The sequence below is a fragment of the Erythranthe guttata genome, chromosome 11 (assembly GCF_056151865.1).
Source record: "Erythranthe guttata isolate IM_541 chromosome 11, IM_541, whole genome shotgun sequence".
In the NCBI taxonomy this organism is placed as follows: Eukaryota; Viridiplantae; Streptophyta; class Magnoliopsida; order Lamiales; family Phrymaceae; genus Erythranthe; species Erythranthe guttata.
The window spans coordinates 19,655,429-19,674,013 of NC_142543.1; the positions used below are offsets into that span (position 1 = coordinate 19,655,429).

The window sequence follows — 18,585 nt, forward strand, 5'->3', positions numbered from 1 at the left end:
AACCACACAAGAAGAACCCCATACGAAATTCATCAAATGTGCGATAAGCTGGACCTAAAAAATATTGGCAACGTGATCGTACTTGTATTGTTAAATATCTCGAATTCTATATCTTCAAAATTGCCATAAATATAGCAGAACTTCCGGCCCATGCCAAAAGTAATCTTTCGTGAAGAACCCAAAACGAAATTCATCAAATGTACACAACCAACCGTATACTTTCTTACTCGGACAGTTCTTAATTAGCTCGAACTGAGAAGAAAAGCTTCGGTGGTATGAATTCCTTATTATCCATCAAAATGGGAAGAAAAAAAATAATTGGTTGTGAAATATATATAAAAGAAGAAGAAGAAATTGCCAGATGCGGATTTATGATCCCCGAATGCACGAGACATTTCGAGTAAGTAAAGGGAATCTAGTTGACAACATCAAGAACAAGCTTTCGAGACTTGAGAACGGACCACCTCAATCGCCTGTAATAACCAGCCTGAAGAAGCGCCAGTGATAGGACAAGTATCCACTTGAATCCCATCTGTGGTTTTGCATTTAGTACGCCAACATGTCAAACGATGGCGGAAAAAAATAAAAATAAAATAATTTGTGCTGTATTAGTTAACGTCTTACCAGTTTTCTCTCTTCCATTTCGGGCTCTGCAGCCCAGGATAAAAATGACACCACGTCTTTTCCCATCTAGAGGACACATGGCGGATAAAAGATGAGATTTGATGACGAGACTTTTGCACTTTGTAGAAATGCCCAAAATACACGTATTGCTAAAAAACGAATTGTTAAGATGAAAAAGTAAATTTACCTGAGCTTCAGTTGCTGGTGTGCCGTCTTCATATTCGACAGCACCATCGTTAAGCATTTTAGGCATGGCAATCGCTCCACCAGGGAAATAAGGGTTATAATGCAGTCCTTCACGAATCTACAAGGAGGGGAAATACATTCCCTGGTTATCAAACTAAGAAATAACGTCGAATTTCTACTTAAAAGAACAGGAAACTTTATTACAGAATTTATCACTAAGGCGAATAAAAGTTCCATTATGAATTGGAAGCATGGTTAAAGCCTAAAGGTATCAAGGTCAAAAGTCAAAACAACTGTTTTAATATTTTCTTAAAAATGACGAAAACTTAAAAGTTCCAAAATAATATCGAAGTTGTTTACAGAAGAACTTACTGAAACACCAGCAGGAGGATCACGGTATCCAGTCAGAAGGGCAAAAGCATAATTTTGACCATTGTGACGAGCCTTAAAAGGAAAAAAAGGAAAAAAATTAGTTGAGACATACAGATAAAAATTCCAAAGAAAGAAATGGATGGAAAATTAGGAAATACTTTGGTAATAAGACTTAAATCAGGAGGATAGGCTCCCCCGTTAGCAAACCTAGCTGCTTGTTCATTTGAATATGGCTGAGGAAAACGATCGCTCAGTTTACCAGGACGAGTAAACATCTCTCCTTCATCATTTGGCCCGTCAACTACCTCAATCTCAGCTGCCATAGCCTTAGTTTCCTCCTCTGTATACGCCACACCAACCAAGTCACGGTACGAAACTAACGACATGGAATGGCATGATGCACACACTTGTTGATAGACCTGGTGACCACGGCGTACACTGTTCAATAGTGAACAAGACAAGTTAATACAAAAGTAGTGAAGGAGTACTATAGTTCTTCAATTTTTGATAAACAAAATCGGAGTGTTATGTTTTGTCCTCACATTACATAATAAACAAGAATATCTGTGCATTTAAATGCAGAGAAAGATATAAATCAAATCAGAAGAACACGAACCATAATATTGCTAGAAACATAAAAACAATCCTCTTATTATTGATATGTTGCTAAAACTAATTAAAAATTTCCATCTTAAAAATATAAAACTTTCAAAGAGAAGCATGTAAAACGTTAGATACTGCCAAATCTACTATAATGTTACTGTAAACTGTTCAGTAATATCTACGATAAACATTTTTAAATATGTTCCTAATCCGAAACTGGAAGCACGTACGACAAATGCATTACTTTCTATAATCATTATGCAGGGGTTTCTTCATTTTTGGTTTTCAATTTTCACTCTTGTTTGGTAGACACAGGTGAGTTAGACCAGATATTCATTTTTCCTATTGTTTGGGTGTGGATACTATCAAAACTCTTTTTTACTTTCAATGAAATAATATAAAGGTCCAATATATGCTCAATGAGGAAAAGAGTATTGAGTTATTTAAAATGTGGAGATTACAGGAAGATGGTAAGACACAGTAAAAGAAAGAAAAAAATTTATTCATGAAGTTTATGTTCCATCTTATTTGGGAAAGTATATTGGAAGACGGACATCATTGGTATTAAATCAATTATTCATAATTTCAGATCAGCAATTTTTGGAGTTCGTGAAGAACAAATCAATCAAGAACCAGTCTATAAAAGGAGACAAGTCTCGGAAAGTAGACATCACGAACATCCAATTGTATCTTCATTAGCCTATAGAAACAACTTATTCGTATCTGCTACTTAAACCAAAGTCATATTGAGGTAGAAAGCAACTACAAACAGTATAAAAATTCCCAATGTCAGGTTATACACCAATACATGGAACAATAAGTCGAGCAGAAAGGCGATGAAACAGGTAAGTGGTGGCCCTGAAGATATCCTTTCATGGAGAACAATTGACAGGAACCATATGTGAAACAAACAGACAGGTACATAGGAATGGACCCATGGCAAAAAAGAAAATGCTATTTGCGGTCTCAAAATTGCTATTCGCGGTTTCTAACAAAACCCCCCAAAACTTTTAAAAATATCAAAAAAACCCCCAAAACTGCAAATAGCAGAAAAAAAGAAAAAAAAAATTCGAAAATTCGAAATCAAGCTTGAAGAAGGGTTGGGCTTTGATTTTTTGATGTAATTTCGACTCTTTTATGTGTAATATGCATTGGGTAGGTCGATTACGGAACCAATTTCATGTTAAAAAGCCCTACAAATCGATTTGTAGGGCTTTTTTTTTCGCAAAAAAATGGTCGAACGCCCAAGATGGGCGCCCAAGGCGTGTACGAACGCCCGTTCCGGGCGTTCGTACACGCCTTGGGCGCCCATCTTGGGCGTTCGACAATTTAAAAAAAAAAAAAAAAAAAATTTGCACTGGACGCCCAACTCGGGCGCCCAAATGCAGCTTGCACGCCCAACTTGGGCGTGCACTGCATAAATGGGCGCCCAAGTTGGGCTTTTAGGCGTTTTGGGGGGGTTTTTGGATTTTTTTTGGAAAGTTTTGGGGTTTTAGTGAAATAAAGTGTTTTTTTGGGGGGTTTTGTCAAAAACCGCAAATAGCAATTTTCAAACCGCAAAAAGCAATTCCCTGGCAAAAATCACCAGATCAAGTTTCGACTAAGCAAATATCTTACTCCCTCCATTTCTTTAGCCATATGATTTTTCTCATATGAAGTGTCAATTTAGAGTATGAAGGCAAAATTAATTTCGGTTTTCCAACTTTACCCTAACATTGATGACAGATTAATTAAGTGAGATAGAGAAGAAGGTGAAAAGCCACAAGGGGTTATATGATCCAATAAGAACTTTTTTCCCTAAACTCAAGGCTATTTGATAGATTCTGAATAGGTGACCATTTACTTTGAACGACGCTTAAAAACAAACGGAGGGAGTACTTAATAAAGAGCTGAGTGCCGATGTTAAGAAGAATAAAACTCACGAGGAATGGTCGTATGAACTTAGAATGCCTTTGTGGGGCCAGGGATAGTTAGGTGCGTCCAGGCCATGTTCAGCCTCATCACAAGATGCTACTGTTGCAAAACTTAACAGCCCCGAGACACCTGCTCCAAAGAGAGTCAATACCCTCCACGAATTCATTGTGGCAGATTCAACTCCTTTCTGCTCGTTCTTGGAAACAAGAGACGATAAAACTGGAGAAACCTGAAAGTGAAAAAATTAATATGGGAGTCCTTTTTCATTTTCCATGTAAGCCTACAACATACCGTAACAACCCAGGTTTGGTATAAGCAAAGAGTGAGAATGAGCTTCTAATCCAATTGAAGGAGAAAAATAATATATTATAACTTTTTACTCATAGTACGAAAATTGACAATTATAACTTTTGGAGATAAATAGATGAATGACTTGCAATTGACGTGCAACCAATACAAATTATATCATGCTCGGTAAATTTTCAATCATACGCAAATTTTCAGATATTCTCATTCTCTGCGGTGATGACTAGATGCAGGATATATTTTTTTTTTTTGGTAATGCAGGAACCCGCAGCCAACCATATAGGTGCACTGGGTAAACCTACACTCTCGTATAATAGCTTGCAAACCATACGAGAGATGTAAACCACACTAGGCTAACCATGTGTGACAAGCTCGACCTAGCGACCGTTGACAAGGGGATTCGAACTTGGGTCAATTGACCCAAGCTCTCTTGCTCCAACCGCTAGGCCACCCTTGCGGGTTAGATGCAGGATATATTGAAAGCATATTAGATAGATCATATCAAAGATGAGTGTATAACTTTTTTATATATAGTATTGAGAAGAGCATTACAGTGTTTTGTGACAGAAGTTTCTCTCTCAGCAACCGATGGATTGCTCTACCTCCAAACATCTTAAACAATCGCCCTGCTAAAAGAAACAAAGGTGCAGATATTGAATTTATGAATACGAAAATCCAACACATATTAGACAGATAGTTTTATCAACAGGAAACCCTTCATTCAAGGACCATAAAATAAAGGGAGGGAAAGTGCAAGTTTAAAAATCATTACTACGGAAAACGACTATCACTTAGCTCCCTCATAAACAGTAAAAGAGAGGGGGAAAAAAACATTTGTCGAAACAGATGAGGCCGTGAGCATACATATATCCCAACGTAATCCTTTTTATTAAGATCAACGAGTCGAACCATCATTCACAACATACCAAAATACACATCATAGTATTCCACAATATTCCACAACATCGATGCATACGAATTCGTATAGATATTAATTTACTCCCGAAAGATGCGAAATGGTCGCAAATAAAATAATAGAAAATGCAGTTTACATCAACATTTTTACATTCAAACAAAAAACTCGAATACATAGAATTTATCAGATGGAAATGCAGCTGTCAATTAGATAATAGACCATTCCGAAACGATAAAAACAACAAAATCATATCAAGAGACAATTCGAACATCACACAACCAAGCGAATATATGTTTTTGCTACAACTTGCACACACACACACAAACACAAAAAAAAAAAAAAAAAAAAAAAAAAAAAAAAAAAAAAAAGGCATGTATGTATATAATTAACAGATCTTGGTGAGAATCACCTGAAAACACGAAAAATTGATCGGCGGCTGGTAATCGGAGATCCGGAAAAAGGAAGACGAAGACCAGTGGGAAGAAATTCAATCGGAAATGGTAAAAATGAGGCTGTTTTTCGCAATTTGACGTTCTACTCTGGAGGTCTGGCGGAGGAGCTGCTGGGCCTCTGGGGGTAGGCCCATTTACTTTGGTATTTATGCATGAACTGTATGCAAAGTTGGCCCACTCGATATAATTCGAGTAGAATTTCAATTAAATAAATTTGAAATCGTGTTCTTTCCATCAATAAAGTATTTTTATTTGAATTAGCAACTTTAGCATATACTTCTTATAATGCCAACAAAAGTAATATTTTGTCTTTTTAAGAAAAAATATTTGTTGATATGAAAAAGGTTACTATAATTAATTAATTTATATATTATATAGTTTATAGTTGGGCAGGCAAATTGAAATTACACTACTAGAGTTAGTAAAATGGACAAACCCGAATCATTATCTATCGACCCGAGATCCGGATTCTGCCCCGAAACCGGAATATTTTACAGCCTCCTGTCACGGACTTGTTCCCTCAACAAAGAACCGTGCGGCCTTAGCTCCTTCTCGCCCCTCGCGATAGCTAAGTCAGCCTCTCCCGAATGTGTTGCTCGAATGCTAGTGATGGAAAACGAAGAAAGAAAGTAAGAAGACAAGAGAGTTGGTAGAAGAATACTTTATTGGATTTGTTGGTGAATGATTACAAATGAGGTCCCTACCTCTATTTATACAAGACCACCTCCTCAATGGACGGTGGAGATCGATATGATCTAACGGATGGGAGTGGAGCAATCCCTTGATTGTCTCTACCTACCACCACCTACCCTACCTACCAAAAATAGCTCTACCTACCACTATACAATTGGGCCAACTTGGGCCTAACCCTACTTGGGCTACAACTTGGACTCTTTGTAACCTCCCCAACCCAAGGGAAATCGGCAAGGGGTTGGGTCAAAACTAGCGGGCCGTGACATCCTCCCCCGCCTAATCCGGCGACGTCCTCGTTGCCTCGAACAAGTGGAGACGATCTCGAAATTTTCACAAGTCTTCATTCGTCTTCCACGTTGCCTCGTACTTGGGTAATTCATTTGATGAGGCTCCAGCCCTGCCGGTTGTTTATTCTCCACCTTGTCTTGTTGGCAAACAAGACAAGTCTTCACACATGCATCGACACCGTCCCGCATGTGAGGCCAAAAGTAGGCCGTCTCGAGCAACGCCATTGTCCTCCTTTGGCCCGGATGCCCCGCCCACTTGGTGTCGTGGCATTCCTTTATGAGGTCCTTCCTCAAGCTGCCCCACTTCGGAACGAAGAGTCGCTGCCCCTTCGTGTAGAGTAAGCCGTCCTCTACCCAAAATTTTCTCGTCTTGCCCTCCTTGACGAGTCGAATTAGCTCCTTGGTCATTGGATCATGTTCGAGCCCTTCTCGGATCATGTCGGCCAAGTTCCCCCTTGTCGAGCTAATCGCTGTGGGTTCGGCTTTTCTACTCAATGCGTCGGCCACAACGCTTGCCTTCGATGGTCGGATCTCCCCCATCTCGACCAACTCGGTGGCGTGGTCCACCTCCCTCCTAGGTGGAAGCTTGTTGGGCAAATTCGGTGGCATCACGTCTTGGCTGGCCTCCAAGACGGTTTGGATGATCGGTGGCACGTCCTCTTCTTTGTTGACGGGCGGGCTTTCCTCCTTTGAAGTCGCTAATAATGTCGGCTCGCCCCGTCGAACTCCCTTGGCAACTTGCATGGCCGACAGTTGTCTTGGTTGTGTGATTTCTTCCTTAGTGGTGCCGTTGATGGCCGGCACCATGCAAGGTGTCCCCTTCTCTAAGATACAAAGTGAATTAAAACAAGGCATCGGGATGGCCATTACCTTGCGGAAGAAATCCATGCCTAGCACCACCTTGAAGTCATCCATTGGTGCTACCGAGAAATCCACTTGGCCCTTCCAAGTGGCTAAGTGCAGCTCCGCGTCTCGTGCTACACCGTTGAGCGGTTGTGCCTTAGCGTTAGCGGCCTTGAGCCAACCGTCTCGTCTAGTCCACCGTAGGCCAACCCTCTTGGCCTCGTCTTCGGTGATGAAGTTGTGGGTCGCTCCCGTGTCCACCATCACCTTTGCTGGGGTACCGTTGATGCGGGCCTCCACGTACATCAGCCCCTTGCTTGATGTTGCCGGCATCGGATTTGCCTTTAAGGCGTTCAGAAGTTGGAGCGATCCCATGTGGCCTAGCTCCTCGTTTGTGTCTTGCTCGGCCTCTTGTTGTAAGAGTGCCGACAACGACCCCATCTTGGGACATTGACTCATCGCGTGCGGCCCCTTGCACACGAAGCATCCTCCCTTAGGCACAAACGACTTCTTCTTCTCTTCAAGTTGATGGCGTGAGGATGGCTTGTCTCCTCCCCTCGAGGTTGACGCTCGCCTTGGGTCTCGGTTGTCTCGGTAGTCCCGACCATGATTGTCCCGTCTCTCTTCTCCGCCTTTAGTCGGGCTCCACTTCTCTTTTCGCAACGGCTCTCTCGGTTGATACTCGGTTAAAGACTCGGCGGCGGCAATAGCTTCATCGACGGATTTGATGTCTCGTCGGTGGAGTTCTTGCTTGGCCCAGCCTTGTAACCCATCGGTGAAGTGGAAAAGAAGGTCCTCCTCGGAGAGATTGGGAATTTGAAGGGTGAGGGTGGTGAACTCCGTCACGTACTCGCGGATTGAACTTCGTTGCTTGAGTTCCCTCAACTTCCTTCGAGCCTCATAGACGACGTTCTCCGGGTAGAAGTGTCGCTTGAGTTCCCTCTTGAACTCTTCCCAAGTATCGATTCGGCAAATGCCTTTCTCGATATCGGCGTGCTTTCTACGCCACCACAACATTGCCGTATCGGAAAGGTAAAGGGAAGAAGTTCTTACCTTAGTCGTCTCGTCGACTAGACCGATACCCTCGAAGTATTGCTCCATCCTCCATAGGAAGTTCTCGACTTCCTTGGCGTCCCTTACGCCGTTGAATCCCGTTGGCTTCGGGCAGTCCACCCTTGGACTCGATGTAGCGCCAACGCTACCGTTAGCGGCGGCCTTTTTGCACAAGGCCAAGTCGTCGCGCATCCCCTCGATGCTCTCTTGGAGGGATTGGATGATGGCCTCAAATCGATCCAACCGTTCCTCCCGCAACGCCTCATTGTCCCTAGACAAGTCGAGTTGCTCGGCGACGTGATTCTCCAACACTCCCGTATCGTGCTCGAGCTTCTCGAATCTTTCGCTAAGCTCCGCTATGGCGATGTTATTCTCGAGCCTCTCGAGTCTTTCGCCATGATCCGTTAGCACGGCCTCGGTACTGGTACTCTCCCCATGAGCCTTGCTGTGGTCCCTCTTCTTCTTGTTGTTTACGTGGGCCTCCCTGCCACGTCCCTCGGTCACGTACGAAATGTCTTCGACGTTCGTCATCGCTTGAGAATTCGATCGACACAAAGCCCTTAGCCGGGCTCTGATACCACTTGTCACGGACTTGTTCCCTCAACAAAGAACCGTGCGGCCTTAGCTCCTTCTCGCCCCTCGCGATAGCTAAGTCAGCCTCTCCCGAATGTGTTGCTCGAATGCTAGTGATGGAAAACGAAGAAAGAAAGTAAGAAGACAAGAGAGTTGGTAGAAGAATACTTTATTGGATTTGTTGGTGAATGATTACAAATGAGGTCCCTACCTCTATTTATACAAGACCACCTCCTCAATGGACGGTGGAGATCGATATGATCTAACGGATGGGAGTGGAGCAATCCCTTGATTGTCTCTACCTACCACCACCTACCCTACCTACCAAAAATAGCTCTACCTACCACTATACAATTGGGCCAACTTGGGCCTAACCCTACTTGGGCTACAACTTGGACTCTTTGTAACCTCCCCAACCCAAGGGAAATCGGCAAGGGGTTGGGTCAAAACTAGCGGGCCGTGACACTCCGCCCACTAGTCCCCCTTCCACCGGCAAACACACTTCTCTCCGCCGCCGATTATGCTCTTTCCCTCCACTCCACCTCCACCTGCTCCGATTCTACCGCGCTCATCAACTCCGCCACTGGCCACCGAATTTCCTACTCCCAATTCCGTCGTTACGTCGATGCCTTAGCCTTCTCTCTACGAACGGAAATTGGCCTCTCAAACAATGACGTCGCTTTTGTGCTTTCCCCCAACTCCACCCGCACTCCGATTCTCTATTTCGCGCTCCTCTCCATCGGCGTCGCCGTCTCTCCGGCCAATCCTCTCAGCACGGAGTCTGAAATCTCCCGCCAAATCAAAATCTCGAAGCCGGCCGTCGCGTTTGCCACGTCAGCAACCGCCGTTAAACTCCGGGAGCTTGGATGTAGAACTGTTCTCATCGACTCGGTCGAGTTCGAGTACATGATGACGGGAAGAATCGACGCCGGCGGCGGACTCGGCGTGGTGGAGGTGAGACAGAACGACGTCGCTGCGATACTCTTTTCCTCCGGGACGACGGGTCAGACAAAAGGCGTGGCCCTAACTCACCGGAACTTAATTTCCGTCGTCGCTAATTTCTACCACCAGCGGCAAGAGAGGCCATCTCCGGCGGTGGGGCTGTACACGATTCCGTATTTCCACGTGTTCGGGTTCCATTACAGCTTGAAATCGGTGGCGCTGGCTGAGACGGTGGTGGTTATGGAGAGGTTTGAGTTGGGGAAAATGCTGAGGGCGGTGGAGGAGCATAAAGTGACGCATTTGGCGGTGGTGCCGCCAATCGTGGTGGGGATGGTGAAGAGTGACGTCACTCGGAATTTCGACTTGGGCTCGCTGGAAGCTGTTGGCAGCGGCGCAGCACCACTCGGCACAGATTTGATTGAAGCCTTCACAAAGAAATTTCCAGGCGTTTCACTTTTTCAGGTTAGAACAATACACGAAAATTAACTTGATGTGTGCCGTTATCCGATGAATCGATCCAAACAAGCTCAATGAAAACCTTAGAATTTTAAATCTATAATCTCAATTTGGTTTTATTTTTGTTTAGAGTGTTTGATATTGAAAAACTAAGAAGGGATTGAAATGGTGATTTAAAAAAGGGTTATGGGATGACTGAAACAAGTGGTGCAGCATTCAGAGCGATAAATCGTGAAGAATATTGCCGATGGGGTTCGGTGGGAAAGCTTGCAGGGACTAATGAAGCCAAGATTGTTGATCTTGAAACAGGCATTGCTCTACCTCCTGGGAAGCAAGGGGAACTATGGATAAGAGGACCGACCGTGATGAAAGGTAATTCATTACTAATCACTTAGCTTAACGTATTAATTCTATTAGAAAATCATGTGAATGTTGATTATTTGCAAGTGTAAATTTCAAGGAATGTCCGGAATTTTTTTTTTTGAAGGATATGTGGACGACACAAAGGCGAATTTGGAAACCTTGGTGTCGGGCGAGTGGCTGAAAACCGGTGATGTTTGTTATATTGACGAAGAAGGGTTCCTTTTTGTGGTTGATAGGCTAAAGGAGTTGATCAAATACAAAGGATATCAGGTTAATATCAACCATAGTCCATCTTTTGTTTCTGTTTTAAGTATACCTTCAGTTAAAGAAAGTGTATTGTGTGTTGCTGGATTAGGTTGCACCTGTTGAGTTAGAACAACTGCTTCTCGCCCACCCTGATATTGTGGATGCTGCTGTAGTACCGTAAGCTTCATTCGTGTCTTTAACTTCTCGTATATTTTTTTTCTTCTTATTATTTTCTTCTCGTATATTTTTTTTCTTCTTATTATTATTTTCTTACTCTTACAAATATATATTACAGTTACCCTGATGAAGAAGCTGGTCAAGTGCCGTTGGCATTTGTAGTCCGATCTCCACAAAGCAACCTTGATGAGAGACAAATTATTGAATTTATTGGGAAACAGGTAATTTTCTCTAATTTTTTGGTCTAAAACAACATTTGGTGCAATATTTGAGGAAACCATTCTTTCTGAACTACTTATTTTATAGGTTGCTCCGTACAAGAAAGTAAGGCGTGTAGCATTTATTAGCTCAATACCGAAGAGTGCATCCGGCAAGATATTGAGAAAAGAATTGCAGAAGATTCTCCTGCCAGAGTCTAAGCTTTAGTGACGACGTTTCACTTGTTCGCTTCAGTAGACATTTTCTTGGAGGAGATTTCAAGATTTGATAATGTTTTCGATAACCTACAATGTGTAGAAGAAGCATTATATCACTATGTTCTCTTGTATCCGTTGTAACATTAACAAGGGTTCAAATCACATAATTTACTTACAAAACAAGCACACAACACAACTCCGAAAAAATTTTCCTATCATAAATCAAATTACAACTGGCTAACAAGTACACGTGGAGGAATTAAAAGAACCACAAACAAATGAATTACAATCGAAAAATTTCACAACAAAAAGAAATGAATTAAAAAAAAACAAAAATCAGCTAATTAACTTTGGTCTTCCTGTCTTTACACAGCTCATGCCACTCCTGCAACACAGCAGCTTGAAGAGCACGACTTTCAACCTCCTCCGCAGTTAACTTAAACAAAGTCGAAGGTCCCTTTATTTTCTTCTCTTTTACTTTACCTTCGGTTTCCTTTCCCTCCTCATCCTCTTCCTTTTCTTCTTCTTCTTCCTCATCTTCATCAACATCTGGTTTGGGAGACTTTGTTTTACGAGGTTGAGCAGCTTTTAACAATGCTATTCGTTCCATTGAGATTCTAAGCCTCTCTGCAGCAGCTTCTTTGACTTCATCTTCAGGCATGTAGTGAACGCTGCCATCTGTAAGGTCGTCCATCCATCCCTGTAGATCTGAACCAATCTCCTTTGTGATGGATGCGTCTGAAGCTCGTACCACGAATTTGCATATCATGGTTGTGGTTTCGTCACCAAGGTCCACGTTTCTGCTCACTTCACTTGCACCAAATATCATCATCCCCACAAATCCTCCGTACCAGGTTTTAGCAGCGTAGCACAGCTGTTTTTAGACCAAAAAGTCAGTTAAGAGTAGAGAAAGTCAGGTGTTTGTGTGTGTGTGAATAGAGTTCCGTAGGTGTAGCCAAGGAGATCACTTGTTTGATTATATGTGATCTTGTTTCCTTATTCACAAGAAACATGTCCCATAGTAATAATATAATCTTTATGTATTCATGAAAGTACTTAATGGGTTGATATCCTAGTGAGATTAGAAGATTTTATTTTTCTGTATTTGAAATCTTATATTTTCAAACTGTCATTGATACCAAAAGGAATTACTAAAGAAAATAAACGTAACGAATTTTGAATGTCCAGTCTTCTCCAAGAGAAAAAAAAAATTTAGACCTAGGAAAAATGGAGAAAGGATAACATAGGTAGAGCTGAAGTAACCATATGAGTACAATAAAAGTGCATTAAAGTAAAACTAACCTGGAAACCAGCAACTGTGCGAATAATATGTGAGCAAACTTTATGAAAAGGCTTAGAAGACAGGGATTTCAAGCCACTGAGAAAAGGAGACTCCCCATACTGCTGAGCTGCTGTTGCCTTAAAACCGCTTCCTTCATATGTATATGTACCGGTGGACTCCACTATAGCAGGTAAACTAGGCCACAGACGAAAATATTCAACCGGTGAAATCTTGTGCGGCATAAGAAGTTCGGTAAGGGGAATTTTGTATGGCTGGCATCTCAAAATCACAGGCTCCCCTATTTCAGGTCTCAGGCTTTTCCTTTGTCTCATAACTTGTGGATCTTCCTCAGAATAGTCGCCTTCGTAATCTGCTGGAGTACCGTGGAAAGGATAGTACAACACCTGGACCCATAGGGCACATCGCTCGAAATGTGAAACACCAACAGTTACGCTGCACAACACTGGCTCCTGAATAAAGACGAGCCAATTAACTTTTGTTAGCATGATTAGTACCTTTAAAAGTATGTGTAAAGCTTTTCCGAGTGTAGAATCTAATGAGCTGAAATAATAATAGATGCTTTTTACAAAATCAACCTGTGTTTTTGACCTATTAGTTCTAGAGGAGAATCTTTAACTTCACTATTATCTTTTTTAGTCCAAAACGAGTTTAGTAAATATCAATGCAGATGCAACAAAAAAAGGTATTGTTTGCCACTTTACTTGTGAATTAAGATCACGCAACTGCCGCACTGCTTGAGGCGATCCATCCATGAAGTATAACCCACCCGATAGACCGACTCGGATGTCTACGCGATTTAATTCAATCTCTGTAAGATTCAGAACCTGCAACAATTTATCTATTGGATCAGACTGGTAAATCCAATGAAATGCTATCAAGTGCCGAGAAAGAGCGTAAATTGTCATCAAAAGAAACATACTAATACGACCTACATTCCTAGTACCTCTAGCAGTAAGCATGTCATTACTTACTCACTACGCTTACTTGAAACCAGCATATACTTGTCAGTTACAACTTACAAGTCAATAAAACAAGGGAATATTTCAAGCCCACTAGAAATCCAAAATAGTCAAGCTGAGTTTGCACTTTTCAAATAAATGCAAATAAATATATAGGCTGAAAACAAACAGACCGAGAGAGTATTTGTTCAGCGCAGTCTTACTCAGAAAGCACCAGAAGTAGCTAAAAACAGCAGTCTTACCTTCAAATGCAGAGTAACCCTTCCATCATTTGGATCTGCCAAATGATATCCTTCAACATAGCAAGGATCACTACTACCAGTTAAAGTGAATGCACTAGGAGGAACCTTGATCAAACTCGGGTCAATCCCTTTTGTCAACAACAGAGTTAATTCATTGGGATCTGGTCTCCACAGTTCTAAAATAGCTTTATGAATCAATCCCTCTAGTTTTCGGTCCTGAGCTGCAGATGTGTCATAGAACTGAACAGTTAGCTTGTGGTGGCTAAATGGGTAGTCTCCCCTGGTTTCACTAACCCCAGCCCATCTAAAAACAAAAAGAAAACAAGATTAGGCAACCAAAGAAGAATTTAGAAAGAAAAAAAAAGTTAGATTGCCACAGTAACTGCTACAAAGTCAGTTGATAGTATATATTTTATACTCAGTAACTCATGCCTTTAAACAGCAGTCCTAAAATTCCAATTCTAGAATGAAACTGCTTTAATAAGACTCAAAACCAGATCATATTTTCAAACCAATTAAAACAATCGAGTATAAAGATCCGCATATTGGGCAGATGGACTCAAATAAATTTCTTTAGATAGGCAAGATCTCCAGCAATCCCGTAACCGGGTAGGTTATCAATCAACCAAACAAATGAGCAAGAATCATCTATAGTTGATATTTCACAAAGCACTGGTTCAAAGTTCAAACAGTATGTAATTAAGCTGCAAGCTTTACAATCTAGCCATCAGTGGACTGCTGTGAATTATATCATCATCCATATGTTGTTGAGATGTGACCTTGGTATTTTCAGCGGTTATAGGACTTTTAACTAAACCGTAGAAATAATGAAGAATACATAATACATTTGTGTTAGTGGGCACAGCTGAGTATATCAGTTGTTTGCTATTAAGCAGTTTCTTATAGAAACTCAATTTTAGTCAAAGCAATGCAGTCTTCTTATAGCTTTATTTAAGTATATGAATCTAGGATAAAATACTTACTTATCATCCGAATGACTTGAAACATATTTAATCCTCTGTAGAATTATACGGCATTGGTGCTTGTTGACTGAATCAGCAGAGGGATTGCTCCTAAATTCTTCAAGCTCCTTACTCAATAATTGCCCAGCCCTAGCATTACGTGATCCCAAACGCTGTGCGCATAGAAGAACTGCTTGAACATCTTGAAGCCGATTTGTTGTGCTTGCAGATGAGTCTATGTTGAATAGAACTTTGTGGATATTTGATACAATTATGTTTAATTGGTCCTCAGGGTCATCAGCAAGAAGAGGGTCTAACCCCTCCAAGTCAATGTGTTCTGAAATTGCCCAGAGAAGACGGGCAGTGATTCTAGGGGTGCTAACCTGCCAAATAAGATGTGATTATGCAATGTGATAGCTAAAGATAGACACCATAAAAACCAAAAAATAAATTCGTGCTCTTCTAATCATAATGCAACAAATTAAGCTAGCAGATGTCAAACATCTCAAACAATATTTATTATCAGAGGGTGCATATCTACACAAAACTTACATGAAATTCATATTACCCATGAGAAAGATACTATAAAGCCACAATGGAGGTCTGAGATAATTGTGAAGAAATGTAATGAATATAATTTCCAAAGTTGTTATATGGTAACCATTAGAGACAACTACTATGATGCAAAATTTTCACAAACTGTAGGGTAAGTAAGAGCACAGAGTTATGGATAGAACTACAATGTCCTAGCATGCCAGGAAGAATATAATTTGACAGAGTATCACAAACCTCTTGCAGACCTCTAACAAGTTCTCGCTGCAAATTTTGCAGTCGTGTTTCATTCAATATCTGATCTTGAGAAGCACCATCTTTGACTCTTTTGACACCACCTCGAGTGTCATAAATGTGGCAAAGTCTAACAAGCAACTTTAGATAACAATCGATGGCATATGTCCGGCCATCACAGTCCCATTTAACACAAGGCCTACACACTTCCACAACTTCTAAAGCTGGTTCGGTCCAATTCAATGCACCATAACCAGTTCCATAGGCCAAGGCTCCAATCACTCTGCTTTCCATGCCTGAATTCTTTTGTTCAGGCAATGGCAAGGACAACTGAAAGCAGCTCTCAACCAGCATTGCAACTAGTTCTTCTCTGAACAAGCTCTTACTAGTGACACTGTTGAGGTCATCCTTTATTCTCGCATCCTCAAATAGTGAAGCAATATCAGTTGCTGCAACTGGTTTCTGCCCTCGGCGAACACTCTCCTTTGCAAAAAGATCAACACAGAGAGCAGTTCGACAGATGCATGCCAGAGCATGCATTCGATCAGATTCTGCTCTCAAGTTCCGCACCATATGAAGCAGCTTTTTAAACAATGACACCTACAGTAGTGAACAATGCCACACAAAATTACACATCATCACAACCTAAGTACCACATGACTCACAGGACAGATTCAAGATAGAAAACCTGGATTTTTGTCTATAACAACTACTTTAAAGTAACAGTAAAAAAAAGTCCTGTCTCAAAGCAAGAATTAATCTGCAAGAAAAACGAAATGGACATAGTTTTGAAGAAATAAACAAACAGAAGTCTTTCACTTCTAATACCATCAACTCTTATATGAAGAGGCTTTTCCATAAGAGGGAAGAGTAAATTGAAACTCATTAATCAGATTTCAGTTCACTGCCACGCAGATTAATGACTATTGTTTGCTACTGAAGTCGGATTATCTCTCTTTCATCTGCATGACAAATGGTCATAGAAATATCTGATTCCTAATATACATAGAATTTTATTTAATATAATTCCTTTTGCAGATGACCTTCTAAGGAACATGCCGCTCTTGTTATTTTACAAACCTTGCTTTAGCTTTAGGACATTGCATCGTTTTTTTACATTATCGAGCTTCACATGATTCTTATAATTATCCTTTGGTTCATGCGATTAATGAACATGTTGGGGTTCTAGGAAACTCATAGGCCATAGCCAATGAACAGGTGGTTTCATCCAAAATATGTACGCATATGATTTTGATCAGCCACATAAGAATATCGGGCATAATTTTCATCAGAATTGTTAGATCAGATATAATAATAGATATTTATATTAGGATATGCTAGAATCTATAAACTTGACTGGATCAAACTCCAACAACAGAATGCAGGAAATCAGACACGTACCTGCATACTAAGGTCAAGGAGATGCAAATTCGTAACAACAGCTCGAACTATACTCTCGCGGGCAGAAGAATACTCCTGTCTGTCCCAAAGTGTGAGAATCGCAATAATTGACCCAGAGGCCCACTCAGGCTTCCCTCCAGACACATCTGCCAAGTATAACATATTGATCCCTACCTCAAATATCAATGCAGGGTCCAAAGATGATACCAAAAACGGCGCCAAATGAGAAACCACATCGGACACTCCCACGAAGCTCTCTGCATTCCCTGAATCTGGGGTCGTATTGTTCCTATTCTTTGATGACCTTGATAACTTCTTGATTACCTCAATTGAACCTGAAGCCACTGCCTTCACTGCATAAACCAATGGGAAAATGGTAGCTCTAAAACTCTCAACAGGTAGAATTAACGCTCGAGACATCAAAGCGTTTCTCTTCTTCCACACAAAATCAACCATTGATGATATCCAGTTTGATCGAATCGCGACGGAGTTTTCAGTATCAACTAACTTGTCTCCAGCAAGCCGGCTCATCCTCTTTGTTTCAAATTCCTGAAATAGTTTACCAACGGATTCGAATGCGACCTTGGACACAGAATCGGATTTGTCCAGCATGTTTTGAGCAATTCGATTCCACCAATTGGAGACACGATCGAGCAAGTTAATATTGTTTTCACACAATGTAACGAGATCGTCACGTGCCAGAATGCAGCCTAGGGTTTCCGTAATTGAAAAGCGGAGATTGTCACTGACCGAATCGAAACAGGCGGAGATTTCTTTGTTGCAGTCGTTGATGAGTTTACCGAGGCGGTAGGAGGGGATGGCAGACAGGATTGAGATGGCGGCGGCAGTTACGTCAGGATCCGGAAAATTGAGATCGTCGCGGATGCCGGTGCATACGATTTCCCATAGATCGGCGGTGAGACGAGTGGAGCGGATGAGGTCGAATGCGAGTTTTTTGGAGACCGCGGATGCCGGAGAAGCGACGATCTCTTCAACGGCGGATTTTGCAATGACGGAGATATCCCGTCCGGCGGCGGATTGTTGCAGCGCTTGGAGTAACGCGCTGGATTGCCGGAGCGCATCGTTAGACCGCAGGTCCGCTTGGATCTGAGCAAACAGTATGTCCATTTATGTAGGATGTTTCCTTCACGCCAAAACTATACTCAGAACTTAAATCTGCAGGAATTGAATCTGAGCTGGAACTTCGGTGCTTGAAGCACCAGCTTATAGATTCTCCTGAAACATCAGCAATTGAAACGCTAGCAATTGAACTCAACAGTTGATTAATTCCGGCGCAATGAAGTAGTGGTGAGGCGGTCGCCGGAGGTTGGAGGTGGAGTTTGTAAAGGTGAAATACTCTCTCTCTCTGTTTTACAGGGGAAAATACACAAGTTGCTATTTCCGTTTTGATAACTAAAGTCGCTAGTCGAGACAAGGTTTAAGGATTAGTCTTGCAGACTTTTAAGCCAACTCAACATTATATCCTTTTTTCAAATTAAATTAAAAATGT

General features: G+C 41.6%; 4 protein-coding genes across 6 annotated transcripts; 1 reads left to right on the top strand and 3 right to left on the bottom strand.

The window, feature by feature from the left end:
* Window positions 1-87: 87 nt before the first annotated feature.
* On the bottom strand, window positions 88-5,627 carry LOC105961038 (cytochrome c1-2, heme protein, mitochondrial). 3 transcript variants are annotated; one of them, XM_012985270.2, is made up of 8 exons: window positions 5,331-5,627; window positions 4,558-4,634; window positions 3,708-3,928; window positions 1,341-1,620; window positions 1,183-1,254; window positions 812-928; window positions 625-690; window positions 88-532 (listed from the first exon to the last, which is right to left on the bottom strand). In XM_012985270.2, exons 2-8 carry the CDS (start codon window positions 4,615-4,617, stop codon window positions 416-418), a joined length of 933 nt encoding a protein of 310 aa, XP_012840724.1. In that variant the 5' UTR covers window positions 4,618-4,634; window positions 5,331-5,627; the 3' UTR covers window positions 88-415. The 3 variants fall into 3 exon arrangements, with proteins under 3 accessions (XP_012840724.1, XP_012840725.1, XP_088681631.1); XM_012985271.2 differs by having other exon boundaries at window positions 4,558-4,631; window positions 5,331-5,515; XM_088825505.1 differs by having other exon boundaries at window positions 3,708-3,918; window positions 5,331-5,499.
* A 61-nt stretch (window positions 5,628-5,688) lies between these two features.
* On the top strand, window positions 5,689-11,602 carry LOC105961041 (4-coumarate--CoA ligase-like 9). The gene is made up of 7 exons (XM_088825504.1): window positions 5,689-5,887; window positions 9,301-10,226; window positions 10,403-10,592; window positions 10,708-10,853; window positions 10,939-11,006; window positions 11,125-11,227; window positions 11,313-11,602. The coding sequence occupies exons 1-7, from the start codon at window positions 5,800-5,802 to the stop codon at window positions 11,430-11,432; spliced, it is 1,641 nt and encodes a 546-aa protein (XP_088681630.1). The 5' UTR covers window positions 5,689-5,799; the 3' UTR covers window positions 11,433-11,602.
* LOC105953208 (uncharacterized) lies at window positions 6,020-9,288 on the bottom strand. Its single transcript, XM_012976850.2, has 2 exons — window positions 9,034-9,288; window positions 6,020-8,932 (listed from the first exon to the last, which is right to left on the bottom strand). The coding sequence occupies exon 2, from the start codon at window positions 8,778-8,780 to the stop codon at window positions 6,252-6,254; it is 2,529 nt and encodes an 842-aa protein (XP_012832304.2). The 5' UTR covers window positions 8,781-8,932; window positions 9,034-9,288; the 3' UTR covers window positions 6,020-6,251.
* Window positions 11,531-18,567, bottom strand: TPLATE (ARM repeat superfamily protein). The gene is made up of 7 exons (XM_012985272.2): window positions 17,076-18,567; window positions 15,678-16,274; window positions 14,910-15,271; window positions 13,927-14,230; window positions 13,427-13,549; window positions 12,725-13,174; window positions 11,531-12,296 (listed from the first exon to the last, which is right to left on the bottom strand). The coding sequence occupies exons 1-7, from the start codon at window positions 18,201-18,203 to the stop codon at window positions 11,763-11,765; spliced, it is 3,498 nt and encodes a 1,165-aa protein (XP_012840726.1). The 5' UTR covers window positions 18,204-18,567; the 3' UTR covers window positions 11,531-11,762.
* Between the last annotated feature and the right edge of the window lie 18 nt (window positions 18,568-18,585).

Coding starts and splice junctions, on each gene's coding strand:
- LOC105961038 (XM_012985270.2), bottom strand. CDS start 4,617: ATGTTTGGAGGTAGAGCAATCCATCGGTTGCTGAGAGAGAAACTTCTG. Junction 1,255..1,340: donor ATTTAAGTCTTATTACCAAA/GTATTTCCTAAT, acceptor TTTCCTTTTAAG/GCTCGTCACAATGGTCAAAA. Junction 533..624: donor AAATGGAAGAGAGAAAACTG/GTAAGACGTTAA, acceptor GCAAAACCACAG/ATGGGATTCAAGTGGATACT.
- LOC105961041 (XM_088825504.1), top strand. CDS start 5,800: ATGGACAAACCCGAATCATTATCTATCGACCCGAGATCCGGATTCTGC. Junction 5,888..9,300: donor CAGCCTCCTGTCACGGACTT/GTTCCCTCAACA, acceptor TCCGCCCACTAG/TCCCCCTTCCACCGGCAAAC. Junction 10,854..10,938: donor TCAAATACAAAGGATATCAG/GTTAATATCAAC, acceptor TTGCTGGATTAG/GTTGCACCTGTTGAGTTAGA.
- LOC105953208 (XM_012976850.2), bottom strand. CDS start 8,780: ATGACGAACGTCGAAGACATTTCGTACGTGACCGAGGGACGTGGCAGG.
- TPLATE (XM_012985272.2), bottom strand. CDS start 18,203: ATGGACATACTGTTTGCTCAGATCCAAGCGGACCTGCGGTCTAACGAT. Junction 14,231..14,909: donor TCAAGTCATTCGGATGATAA/GTAAGTATTTTA, acceptor TTTTGTTTTTAG/ATGGGCTGGGGTTAGTGAAA. Junction 13,175..13,426: donor TGCGTGATCTTAATTCACAA/GTAAAGTGGCAA, acceptor GTCTTTATTCAG/GAGCCAGTGTTGTGCAGCGT.